General features: G+C 40.1%; 1 protein-coding gene across 10 annotated transcripts in view; it reads left to right on the forward strand.

Moving 5' to 3' along the window:
* LIMS2 (LIM zinc finger domain containing 2) overlaps window positions 1-13,419 on the forward strand; it is a 32,709-nt gene continuing 19,290 nt past the window's right edge. For 3 of the 10 annotated variants that reach the window (XR_014565046.1, XR_014565047.1, XM_083741740.1), the window contains exons 1-4: window positions 29-372; window positions 10,525-10,684; window positions 11,820-11,886; window positions 12,379-12,499. Coding sequence is in view for 4 of the 10 variants with exons in the window: in XM_083741740.1 (XP_083597866.1) it covers window positions 362-372; window positions 10,525-10,684; window positions 11,820-11,886; window positions 12,379-12,499 (359 nt within the window). In the remaining 6 variants the exon portion in view is untranslated. Of the gene's footprint in view, window positions 373-4,640; window positions 5,523-9,820; window positions 10,012-10,524; window positions 10,685-11,819; window positions 11,887-12,378; window positions 12,500-13,419 lie in introns of those variants that run through there. The other 7 variants (XR_014565048.1, XR_014565049.1, XM_083741738.1 and 4 more) reach the window with 5 other exon arrangements.

Below are 13,419 nucleotides of genomic sequence, written 5' to 3' on the forward strand. Positions count from 1 at the left end.
CGTCCCTCTCTTTCCCGCAAGCTTGGCTCGTGCCCTGCCGCCCAAGCGCTCCCACCGCCTGGCCCGCCCACCGGCCGGCCACGGCTATTTCATTATTTATTATTTCATTCCCTTTCTAGGAAAAGTATGTGCTGGGCCGAGCCGAGGGGCGGGAAGAGGAGGCAGCCCGTCTTCTGGAGGCGTTGGGGGGCGGCCCGCCACCGCGGCTGACCCAGGGCGGAGGACAGGCGAGAGCCAAGCGAGCCGGGCGCTGCTGCCTGAGCCGGGGACCGAGTGGCTCTAGAGCGCGGGCGGGTCTCGTCCTCTCCTCACTTGTCAGGACAGCCGCTGCCGGCGCCTCAGCGCGGGGCCGGGAGCCGCCATGACGGGCAGGTAGGAACTGAGCAGCAGGAGAAGCCCTCGGCGTCCCCTCGCCAGCGCCGGCGGTGAGGATGGGCGGAGAGCGACTCCGCGGCCTCTGGCTCTCAGAGCGGGCAGTTCAGCCCCGTTTCCAGTCGTGAGCCTTCCCGCCGCCGGTAGCCCCCTCCTGGCCGGTGATATTATCACTTGCACGCTCGGAGCAGCCCTTGGGAGTGCCCAGAAATCGACCAGCTTAGCTGCTCAGGCTTTTCGCCCTTCCCTTCGGGATAAAAAAAATGAAATGATGTCAGGGAGGTGTTTACGAATTGGGCTTTCCACGGAATTTGAGGCTGTCCTTTTTTTATTGCTGCAAACCGCTTTGTTAGGCTTTTTCAACATACAGCCCCTGAAAGATTCCTGTTCCACAATGCGTCCTTTTTAGGGTGCCCAAGACTCGCTGTTGCTTCTGCTACAACAGACTAACTCCACCCTGGAATGTGTGACGCTTGCCATTTTTGTTTTAATTGTTTGGTTCAGTAGTGTACTGTATATATATGCAAAGCCCAGACACTTAGCTGCTACTGGGCATGTGAAGGAAATAATGAAGGGAGCATCTCTCCAGCAAGGGCAGAGTGAATTTCCCTCAAGGAGGGACCGCAGAGAACTGGCAAAACAAAAGATGGTGTGGTTTGGGTACAGAAATATTGTAACAATGATAAAACAATCAAAGAGCCTTGTGGCAAATTAAAGACTAACAAGTTTATTATGATGTAAGGTTTCATGAACTCAAGCCCACTTTGCCAGATGCATGAAATTTAGTTGGCAGGTATAAAGGAGAAAATTTCAAGGTGGGAGTTGAATAGCAATGAAATGAAAAAATTGCAGTCAGTGAAAACTAGAGCAATTTTATTCTTTTTATACCTATCAACTTTCACTTTATGCATCTGAAAAAGTGGACATGAGTCCCAAAAACCTTATGTCATGTTACATTTGTTATTCTTTTAAGGTGCCATAAGATTCTGATTGTTTTCTTGTAAGGAATTAACACAGCTGCACATCTGTAACTGTAATTAGACATTAATTGCTAGTGTGAGTGACCATCCTGTGAATGTTCCCCATGTTATCTTTGCCGTGAACAGATGTAGGTAGGAAGAAGAGTGGATTTCGAGATCCCAATGAAGTTTTGTGTTTTATGTATGAGCTGCCTGTGTGTATCCCATCTGTTGCTTTCTGCATGGTTTTCTGTGGTCTCTAACATTTAGGGCAGGAGGAATCAGAACTTCTTATTTCCCACTCTGTGTAAAACTAATCGGGACAAATGGAGCACTGACCACATAATGCTATGCATGTTAACTCAGAAGTAAGTCCCACTATGTTCATTCGGGCTTACTCACAGGTAAGTTTGTATAGAATTGTATTTGAATGTGTTTCATAACATGATATTATTTCCCAGTTCTTTGGGCTCCCTGTAGCTCAGGTGGAAAAGTTATAATGATTGATTGTGACCAGAAGGAATTAAAGGAAGGTGTTTCACTTTCTCATACTCACCTGTTTGATTATATGTCTATTTTGTTAAGTAACTAAAAGGAGGAAAAGCTATAATCAGCAAACTGGATTCTTCAACAAACTTATATTTTCAAAGTCTTTCATAAGACCTGTTTTAAATAATACACTGTTAAGAATCTAATTCTAACAATCATGTCAATTTAAAAACAAGACATGATTGTTAGAATTACATTCTTAACAGTGTATTATTTAAAACAGGTCTTATGAAAGACTTTGAAAATATAAGTTTGTTGAAGAATCCAGTTTGCTGATTATAGCTTTTCCTCCTTTTAGTTAACAAAATAGCTCAGGTGGAAAAGTTATGATGATTGATTATGACCAGTGGTCCTTGATTATGACCATTCTATGAAATGAACTGATACTCAGCTGTCCTTCCATTTTCTCCCAAAAGCAACCTTGCATAAGCAGTGTAAGTTCAAGATTGATAAGGAGTTGGTTAGGAAGTGCTTGAAACAAGTTCAGGTATTCAGGGTCAGGTGAATTTCTTTATAGAATACTAAAGGAACTGGCAGGTATTGTCTCAGAAGTTATTTGTATCACCTGATAAATTGTGGAGAACAGGTGAGGTGCCACAGAACTGGAGAAAAAGTTTTTGTTGTTGTTGTTATATCACTTATATGCCAAAGTGGCATGTTGTCTCAATCCTCAAAAATGGGTGAAAGGAAAATTTGGAAACTCTATAGACTATAGAGTTGATTTTATAAGGTTAAAGTCAGATCAGTGCCTGGTTGAGATACTGCTTGGGAATTACAGAAATGCCACCTTGGGTTGTAGGATGGAAGAATGCAGGATATAAATGTAAGAAATTTAATATATCAAGAAGTCCATTTGTGAGCACTTTGATAATGCAGTTAATAATAGAAGACAGCATTGATTTTTCAAAAATGTGTATTGTTGCTAAACTCAGTACTTTTTTGAACACATTATTAGTTTAGTGGATTGTGGGGATGCTTTTGCATATAAATTATCTTTATTTCAGCAGAATGTTTGACAAAGTTGATGCTGATATTTTCATTAGCAAACAGTTTAATATCAGGTGATTCCCAGAAGGTTGGGAAATTGTTCAGAGAGGGCTAATGGAAATAAGTTTCAAGTGGGGTGCTGCAGAGCTTTTCCTTTGACCCAGTACTCCTTAATGTTGGAATCAATGACTTAGATGAAGAGGTAGAAGGCATGCTTATCAGATATGTGGATGACGCAATACTGGTGAGGATACCTAACACATCAAAAATAAAATTCAAAACGACTTTTATCAAATATCTCACCTGGTGTCTTCATTAAACATTTTTAGGCACCAGGTGAAAACATTCCTCTTCAACCAGGGCTTTGGCTGGTTAACATTCTAGGTCCTTTAAATGTGCTTGTAGAAGGGAGGTTATTGGTTTGTTTTGGTTTTGCTCTTGTTTTTATGATGTATGTTGTACTTTTGTTTTGTATTTTTATGCTGTGAACCGCCCTGAGATCTTCAGATGAATGGCAGTATATAAATTTAATAAATAAATGGAAAACAGAAAAAAATTACAAAATGAAATTCAATAGCAACAAATGCAAAATTCTTGGCTAAATAAATAAAATATCCAGGTACAGGATGTGGGATATCTGACTTGGCAGTGGCACACGTGGAAATAATATTGCAATTGTAGTCAATCACGTGTTGAAACGAGCTTTTTGTGTGCTGTGGCTGCACAAGAGGCTAACGGGATTTTTGGCAGTACAGTACAGTATTAACAGAACCATAATTTCCAAGCCACAGAAAGTAATAGTTCTACTTTATCCTGCATGTCACACTTTATCCTGAGTACTGTGTCCATTTTGGGGTGCTGCACTTCAAGAAGAACATGGACATACTGAAAAAGGTTGAGAAGGGCAACGAAATGATCAGTAGTGTGGAAAATGAGGAATAGATGAACTAACTGTGTATGTGTAGTCTGAAGAAGGAAAGACTGAGAGGAAACGTTAACAGGGCTCTTTCAAATACCTGAAAAGCTTCCACATAGAAATAGGAGACTTGTTCTCTGCTTCCTTAGAGAACGGGGTAGACCTAATGGGCTTAAGTTACAGGTGAGTATATTTCAGCTGAACATTAGGACAAATGTTTTGATGGTAAGAGCAGTTTGACAAGAGAACTAAGGTGGGTTTGACCTCACTGGAGGTCTTCAAGTAAAGGCTGGACAGTCATCTTTTGGGAAAGTTGTCACTCTAGATTTCCAGGCACTCACCAGCTTCATGATTCTGTGACTAATGGATTGAGAGAGGGATTAAGGCTGCATTATTATATGCATAAGCCAGGTGCACTAGGCCAATATCATGTTCACCTCCATATCTGTGAGTGGAATTTCAATACTCCCTGCTTGAAATATTTGGACCCATTGCTTTGAATGATCATTAAGAAAGCTATTGTTTCCGTGTTAAAAAGCAGGTAGAATATAGGAGGGAGTGATTTTGCCAGTACTTTTTTGTCTTTTTTATGAAATAGATTTTGGAATTGTCATTTCTTACTTGTAATACATCTAATTATACATCTGTGCTTGGTTGGGATACTGGGGAAACTTTTCTGCTACTTGTTTGTGCTTCTTAGTTTAAAGGACTGGTTTTCTGCATTGTTGGATTTTGCTACTTTTTCTTTTTTTGGCTTGGATTTTTATATAGCCAGAATCAGCAATAGTAAGCATAATCGCACATAATTTTCAGTATATGAAAAAGTTGTGGTTTTTTTAAAGGAGAAATAAGTTGAGGGGGGTTAGAATAGATGACCCTCATGTCCCTTCCAACTCTATGATTTGATGATTCTGAGGTTAGGGAGGTCTGGATCATCCAAACAATATAAACGCTAGTCATGACTCCAGCTTATGTAATGTGATCTCCCTAAAGTGGGCGTGGAATTAGTTGTGTAAAGGAACAGCTTGAGTCTGTAACACTACTGCATCTCAGAGAGAACATAGTGGGGAATGGAATGTAAAGTATGTTTCTTTTCTCAGCTTATTGATATTCTGACTGTATGTAGCTTTTGAAGTAAGCTTCAAAGCTAGCCTGCTGTTTTCCAGCATTTGTTTTCTCAAGTGGCAATCCGATCACTAGGTAATATAGAATTGTGATGGAACTGGTCAAAGAAGACTGATACGAAGGAGTCTATTTCAGCAAGTAGTCTTCAGTATTAATTACTAAACAAATTTGGTGGGGGGGTTTTCTCTCAAATTCAGTATTTTGATTCTGTGATTTTAGTAAAGGAATCAAGGTAAAAAAAAAATCGAGATTTTTAAATCTTGTTCAAATGACTCTGAACAAATTACACTAATTCCATACTTGAAGAAAAGAAGGAAGATGTTGAATAGTTACAGAGCAGCAGCTGCTGCATAAGAAGCACGGACTTGTTCTTGTAGTATTTCTGATAAAAGCAGTTTTCTGAAGAAACTGCTTCCTTGAACCTACAGTGTTATTTGTGGACTGCTCTTCAGTTATCCTCATACAGCTTTTCTACCAGAGGTAATGAATTCCATGGCTGGCGTGAAACTTCGGGGGCTAGCATCTTCCAAACTCTATCAACGCCGGCAAGATCGTCTGAGTGGCACAGGGTCACTATGGAATGATGGGAAAGACAGGGCAGCTGGGATATTTAGGTAGGTTATTTGGATAGCTGTTTTAGATTAATGGTCTCGGATTATTGGAATGTTTCCTTTGAAGCAGGAAGGAAGGCAAAACTAGACAGCCTGACACGACTGTGTTTCAGTTTCCACTCTTTGTTTGAAGAGGTATCTTTGGCTCTGGTATTAACAGTTCTGAACAATAGCAGGAAAACAACCATGGGAACTTTTGCCTCCTTGGTGATGCTGGGCAGGCTAACAATGTGGGAGTTGTAGGCACCACATAAACAAAAGCTAAGGTGCTGTGTAGTCTTAATAGTCTTGTGAAAGTTCAAGCTTTTGTTGACACCTGGAACAAACCAATACTTTTATACCACCCGAAATAAGTCTTTTCCATTGTAAATAGTTTTCTATGTTATTTTTTTCTTTCTTTTCATCATATATTGTCATACTGAAAAAAGAATAGGGATTTGCCCTTCCCTTAATATCTCTAAAGCAGGGCAAAGTTCAGCAAGCACAGTGTTTCCTGTCTTTGTGATATGTCCCCATGGAATTTCGGTGGTATTCAAAATTCTTACAAGAAACAATACCCTTATCCCCTCTGGAACATGATCATATGCAGGATAAATTAAATAAACACGTTGATACCTATCATCACCTAGAAGACTCCTGCTCAGTTAGACTTTTAATTTTTTTGCCAAATAGTCGTCAACTCATGTCTATTGCAGGGTTGCCATATTTCAAGTGAAATCCAGACAAAAATTCATTGAGCTTTTATTGGAAGGGACAAAGTTGTTGAGCTTTTTTTTTTGGGGGGGGGGAGACCATTGTTTCGCATAACATAAAGCTATTTCTGCTCCAAGGGTTCACTGGATTGCATTTGGTCTGGTAGTAGAACCAGAAGGCTTTTCTTTTGTTCTAAGCAAATAATGTCTGGTCTGAATTGCACTAGGCTGTAGGCTCTGTGTCTTAATCTCATTTCCCATAGTAATTCATACACTAAAACGTTTCTGTTTTCGTGACTCACTTACATCCCATATGAAAATGTGTGGTTTTGGTTCATGAGAGGGTACTGCTTTAGATGCAGGGGAATTAAAAGGGAAGATTCTACAATAGGAGACAAGTTCATTTACTGAGATACTCCGGAAGGATACTGAAATAATTCAGAAGGGGAAAAATTGTAGATAAAATGGAAAGTGTAGGGCAGTGCTTTTCAAATTGTTCCACTCTCTGAGAGGTGTTTGAGCATGTTGTAGAGAACAGGTAGCATCAGTTGGGTCCACCAATTCTGTCTGGCATCTCAGAACCCAGAATCCTCAGCCAACTAACTTACTTAAATAAGATTTGTTTATGTACATTAAAGGTGAATCAGAGACTTGGCTCCTGAGCTCTTGATTTGTTTCTCTCTACTCGTGAGACATGAACACTTACATCACAGCAGGTATGTGGAAGTGTTGTAAGTGCAAAGGTCTTTCAATCAACATGGATAGTGAGTATCTGTGAGGCAGAAACAGCCCTCCCCCAATTTTCTTGTCTGTATTGAAAGGTAGAATTAAGAACAGCCCCTTCTGAATTCTCAGTTGTGCAAACAAGACTGATTGTTTAACACAATGGCAATGAAATACAGTCCGTATCTACAGGAAAAGGGGTGCCCCCCCACCCCAAGCACCTTCTTCTTAAGGAATTAAATATAACATTGGTATGTTTAAGGAATTAAATATAACATTCACCACGCCTTTATGCTACATTGCCAACTCATCTTTTACAAGAGACAGAGATACTGTAATTCTTTTGTTAGAGTTCCTAAATATATCAGAGATCAAAATAAATTCTGGTTGTGGACTGCCTCTCTTGTGCCATCAAGCTCCCAGCTGAGTTGTCACAAGGACCTCCTGAGCAGCTGTGAATTTCAAGCACCGCAAAGCTCCAGGAGAATTAATAATAATGATGTGTTTGGGTGTGCACTTGTGTTATTTCTAATGACCTCTTCCTCATGCTGATTTCCATGTATGTGTGAGCCACAGTGTGAAGAAAATTCCACAGACTTAGAGGTCTCTTTCGTTGTTGCCTTTTCTTGCTTTTTGTTGATCTTGACTGGCTAATTTGCACATGAAGACTTTTATACCCAAAACAGAATACCTTCATTGTATTAATTAAAACTGATGACTTTTAATTATAAATCTTTTAAGCTATGCATATCTGATTATGCTTTGACATTAGACACCACACTTAGTAAACAGCCTTCCTATGCTATCTACACTGTGCTTTGGTTATGAGTCATCTCTCTGTTGATCTCCAGTGGATCAATGGGATGTGTTTACCAGTCCAGCACAATCCCAGGGACAATTACTGCTACAGAGCTTATGTTGCTCACTTTCAGTGGTGGTGCAGGTGCTGTATTGCCCTGTGTTGTCCCACTCCTTGGTTCTCAGGCACAAACATATGAGCTTTCTTTAAACCATATGGCACAGTCCTTTCCAGATGGCACTTTTCAGGTATCTCCATTTCACTGCCTCTAGTCTTGTCATTAATAACTCTTACTGTCCTGCAGTTTCTCCAGTGAAGCCTCAACATGAGTATGGAGTTGCTATCGGAAGCAAGCTGTCCTCCACCAAACTTTGCTACCAGCTTTGTGGCATGAATAAGTCTGAAAAGTTTATGCTGTTCATATAAAAGTGGGAAATGGATGATTGCTAGAGCTGCTGCAAAGGCTGAGCAGTCTTAGCAAGGGGCTGGCAAGCACAGTTATAAAAGTAATTAATTAATAGTCTGGTTGATGGAGATGAGTACTTTAACAAGGTAGGAACAATAATGGAAAGACCTTTTGTAGGATCAGATGAGGGCAAGGTTGAAGAGTTACTTCCATTTGGAGATGGAGATGTATATTTAAGGGAATTTTATAACAACATCTGTGAAGTTTGCAGTTTTAGATTTGTCAGTGGCCAGGATAATAGCTCATTCTGTTTGATTTCATAATTATGTGTAATATTTTCTGAATTAATCTTGATTAATTTACATCAGGCTTTCTTTAAGGCAGGGACGCAGGTGGCGCTGTGGGTTAAAGCCTCAGCGCCTAGGACTTGCCGATCGAAAGGTCGGCGGTTCGAATCCCTGCGGCGGGGTGCGCTCCCGCTGCTCGGTCCCAGCGCCTGCCAACCTAGCAGTTCGAAAGCACCTCCGGGTGCAAGTAGATAAATAGGGACCGCTTACCAGCGGGAAGGTAAACGGCGTTTCCGTGTGCAGCTCTGGCTCGCCAGAGCAGCGATGTCAGGCTGGCCACGTGACCCGGAAGTGTCTCCGGACAGCGCTGGCCCCTGGCCTCTTAAGTGAGATGGGCGCACAACCCCAGAGTCTGTCAAGACTGGCCCGTACGGGCAGGGGTACCTTTACCTTTACCTTTACCTTTCTTTAAGGCACTGTGACTTCTGCATGGCCTTCGTACGTCTCATTACCAACGACATTTTTATTTATAACAGTCACTTATTCTGTTTACCCTTTATCAGTTTTATTACATCTCCGTATATCCCAAGATAGTTTTCGGATATAGCACCTAATTACTCAGTTTCATTATAATTTTTCCTGTGCTCTCATAAGATTGTCTGGATAGCTGATTGTTTGTAAGATTCTGCTGGGAGTTATGAAAGCCTGCTGCCACTATGATGTTAAATATGATCAATCCTCTCACATTTGACATTTTTAGCCTGTTGTGTGTGGGTGGATGAGTGGGATGGATGAATTTAAGACCTGCATAGCTAGAATCCAGAAATGTTTCCAAGGACAAAAACATGGGCCTGCAAGGACACAGATTAATTATTTGTCTCTTGGTGGCAGTTTTCATTTCTGTTTCGTAAAGCCCATTAGGACTCCTTCAGCTCTTGCGTAAACATTCTTTCAATTGTGTTTGTGTCCTGTTCAGTATGTCCCACATTATCTGTATTTACCCATGGTAGTTTTTGCACATCTTGTTGTGGAATATATTTGTGTTTAAATATCAAAGAGCATGAGTAAATCAACTGCATTTTGCTCCAAGGTGACTTTGCTTGCTTCCAGTCCCTTCCATAGTAGCATAGGTGGCCTTGGGTGACTGTGCTCTGCCAAGGCAATGATAGAGGGCAACTGCTGATGTGTCAGGAGGCCTGGTGGCTGATTCCGTACTAACAGATATGACTTTGGAGTTAGATCTCTTGAAAGCATAGTATTTGTATTTTGCCTTTTGCACAGTTATCCATGCTTCAGAAAGTGCCTATAGGCTTAACTTTTCACATTAAAACTCTGGAGGGGTTTGTTCACTCTTTCACATCTGTTGAAGAACACAGCATCAAGGCTATCTCCAAACTCAGAAGATTACTTGTGAATTTTTATTTGCATGAGTGATGTTGATTAATAGTGTCTGGCTCTGTGACCAAGTAGCATTTCTAAGCCATAGATTATCTGAAGCAGATATGGCTGGAAACAAGACTGTCCAGATCACAGAATTCCACACGCAGTCAGAGCATTCTTTAAAACCAGCCAATGGATTCTAAAGGTAATGTAAAGCACTTATCTGAAAGTGGACATTCAGTTATTTGTTTTTTCATTCCATTGTCTGCTTGAGACACTGGCATCTAAACACATTTACTGTAAATTTCCATTGCTTTCAGTGACATTTAAGACAAATCTAGACATCAGCAAAGTTGACTATTACAAAGAATGTTCTGTAAAGGGCACAGAAAATTTATTGAGTTTTCTTGGTTTTCTTGGTTTTCTACTTTGTGCTAGCAAATGCCTTATTCAGTCCTCTTATGCAGTTTGGATTCAAATAGGCTCATCATTGAAGTTGACAGAAAATATCCCACTGACCTACTGGAAGATTTGGCTTTCTAACATGGAGGGGTTGATGAGCATATATGGTACCCTTCAATATATAGATTTTGAATATGGTAAAACATAAATAAATTTGTAAGCATGGACTTCTCACTGATTTGATTAATTTGACTTAGGTGGTTTTGATGGCTTCAATATGTAATTGTGATATTTCTTTTTCTGTTTTGTTCCCCAGTAACATGTCAGATGCCCTTGCCAATGCTGTGTGTGAGCGCTGCCGAGCTCGCTTTGATCCAACTGAGCGAATCGTGAACAGCAATGGGGAACTATATCATGAAAACTGCTTTGTCTGTGCTCAGTGCTTCCGCCAGTTTCCAGATGGACTCTTCTACGATGTAAGATCAGCATCTTTCTGATAGTGTGAAAAGCTACTTGACTTTTTCCTCCACTTACATGATTTTAAGAAGCTTGACTGAACTTTGTGTGGGGTTTGATTATCCAAAATTCATTTGCAATTCTTACATCAATGACCCCATTCCATTTCCTCCATGTATACAGTAATTTAGCTTTGATATGATTCAATTATTCAGTCATCAATGAGGTGTTGCTTTCCTAGGCAGGACACCAGTATTGTCAGTAATGCCCTGCTTCAGACATAATGCTGAGTTATTGTTTAGTGTTATGTTATTGAGCCAGGGCTTGTTTGCTCCATCCTCCTCTAGAATAGCCACAAGGATGTGATTAGAAGCTTTCATTTTCATTCTCAGTTAACCACAGAGAAGCATTAACATCTGAACCCTAAACTGTGGCTTGTTTTAACTGTGGTTTATTGAAACAAACCAATTTCATAAACCACAGTTCAAAGTTGACTTGTTTTGATTAAGCATAGTTAAGACTAACCGCAGCTTGTCCTATATTGGGATTAGATGCTAAACTTCAGTTAGTTAAACATGGAAGCAACAGTTTCTGTTCTTTTATTTGGAGATGTATTGGAGGAAGTGTGGGGGGTGGGGGGAAGTGAGTAAGCTGATGAATTCAAGGCCCATTCACCTGTGGAATGCTGTCACTGCGCTGACCCATCTCAACAAATGCAACATTGCCTGGTCCATAAGGGTACCCTGTTGCTCTGCCCATCATGCTCTGTTCTGCAGCCAATATAATTAAAATGAGAGAGTGTTGTAAGAGTGCAGCACATGCTTATAGAACAAATATATTGTTATTAAAATGTTGATCCAAAATAGGTTGCATTAGGGATTAGCTTTCCTAAGAATAAATTGCTTCAAAGGAACACCAAAAACTGCAGTGATTGAAATAATGGTGGTAAATAGTTTGTAGAAGCTAGAACTTTGCACTTACATTCTGTGTGACAGTAGCTTCATGCGCACCACACATTTAAAGCCCACCCCCTTCCCAAATAATCCTGGGAACTGTGGTTTAAGGGTGCTGGGAATTGTAACTCTGTGGTGGGCAAACTGGAATTACATAGTGGAAATTTTGTAAAGATATGTTCTCCTGCATCTTTTTTTACAGTTTGAAGGGAGGAAGTATTGTGAGCATGACTTCCAAATGCTGTTTGCACCATGCTGTGGGGAATGTGGTAAGATGCAAATCACTCAAGCCTTCTCTCTCTCTCTCTCTCTCTTTCTCTCTCTCTCTCTCTCTCTCTCTTTCTCTCTCTCTTTAAGGAAAGCTACACAAAGGTGAAAGAATTATTAATGATGGATGTTGTTCTCATCAGGCACTCTGGTCAAGAGCAATAAAATAATTAGTTTTGAGGTTTTAAAGCCGAAGTTGCTGAGATTCAGAATATAGTTTTTTATGTTTCAGTGGCATGGATATTAGTCCTGAGTCTGAAAAATTTGGGTATGAATTATTCAGTGGCCTTCATTAAGTCACTTTCACTCAGACTCAGTTTCTTCGATAATAGTTAATTGCAGGCTTATTCTGAGTCTAAGATAATTGTAAATTGCAATATAAATGATTAAAATATATCATCCATGGAGTTCTCTGTGGGGATGGCAATGCACATAGAGAAGAGTCCTGAAATAAATCAAGTGCTTTAACTGAAGTGTGGTGCTTCTATTCTCAGGTGAATTCATCATTGGCCGTGTTATCAAAGCAATGAACAATAACTGGCACCCAGAATGCTTTCGTTGTGAGCTCTGTGATGTGGTTCTTGCTGATTTGGGCTTTGTGAAGAATGCTGGCAGGTAAGAAGGATCAGAGGACGTGAACATGAGATAATTCTTTGGATGTCAGGACCCCTTCACACTCTAGAAGGAGAAATCCCAGGGTGTGTAGTGGGATCTGCAAATGCATGCTTTAAATATGTGCACACCCAGAGAAGAAGATGCCAAAAAATCACAGGCACATATGCACTTTTGCAGAGCTGATAATGTCTTCTGAAACACACATTCATCTCTTTTAAGTATGATGGTTTAGCATGTGAACTGCATGCATATATGAAATGTGTGAAATGTTAAGCAGTCTTCTTGTGGGATAAGCAAGGAATCTGGACCTTGCTCTTAAATGCATTGAGGCATATAGCGGAAATGAACTGGGAAGGTATTGGCAGAAAACTAGAGAATGAGTGGAGAACCATCCTTAATTGTAAGCAAATTACTTTTAGACAAAATATGAGGGAGTAGATGTAAACATGAAGATTAGAGATTGGATAATTACTCACCAGAAACAACTTGGTGGACAGACTGAACACACCATATAACTTCGTTTTTTCCTCTGAATTTAATAGTTTTTGATGTTTAATAAGTATAAACAATTTTTTTAAAAGAAAGTATAAAATATGAAGCTAAATGAAGTAAAAATAGACACCTAAGCAAACGTCCTTCAACAGGGAAGTAAAAAAAAACAGCCTAGTAACTGCGCCACAACATTTGAATCTTAACTTTTGGCATCACTGCGTGCGATTTCTAGCTAGAAGAGTCTCTGAGTTTATATTCTCTCTTCTTGGGTGGACAGTGAATAGAACAGCTATGAAAGAGTGATGTAGTTTATCTGGTCATAGTATAAACCTTCTGAAATGGCCTTATACTGATACATTTCCTATGTAGTCCTGATGACTAGCCTAGTAGAACTGAGCTAATTAAAAGGGAACAACTTAGTATGATTT

The sequence above is a fragment of the Podarcis gaigeae genome (genome assembly GCF_964106915.1).
Source record: "Podarcis gaigeae genome assembly, chromosome: 5".
In the NCBI taxonomy this organism is placed as follows: domain Eukaryota; kingdom Metazoa; phylum Chordata; class Lepidosauria; order Squamata; family Lacertidae; genus Podarcis; species Podarcis gaigeae.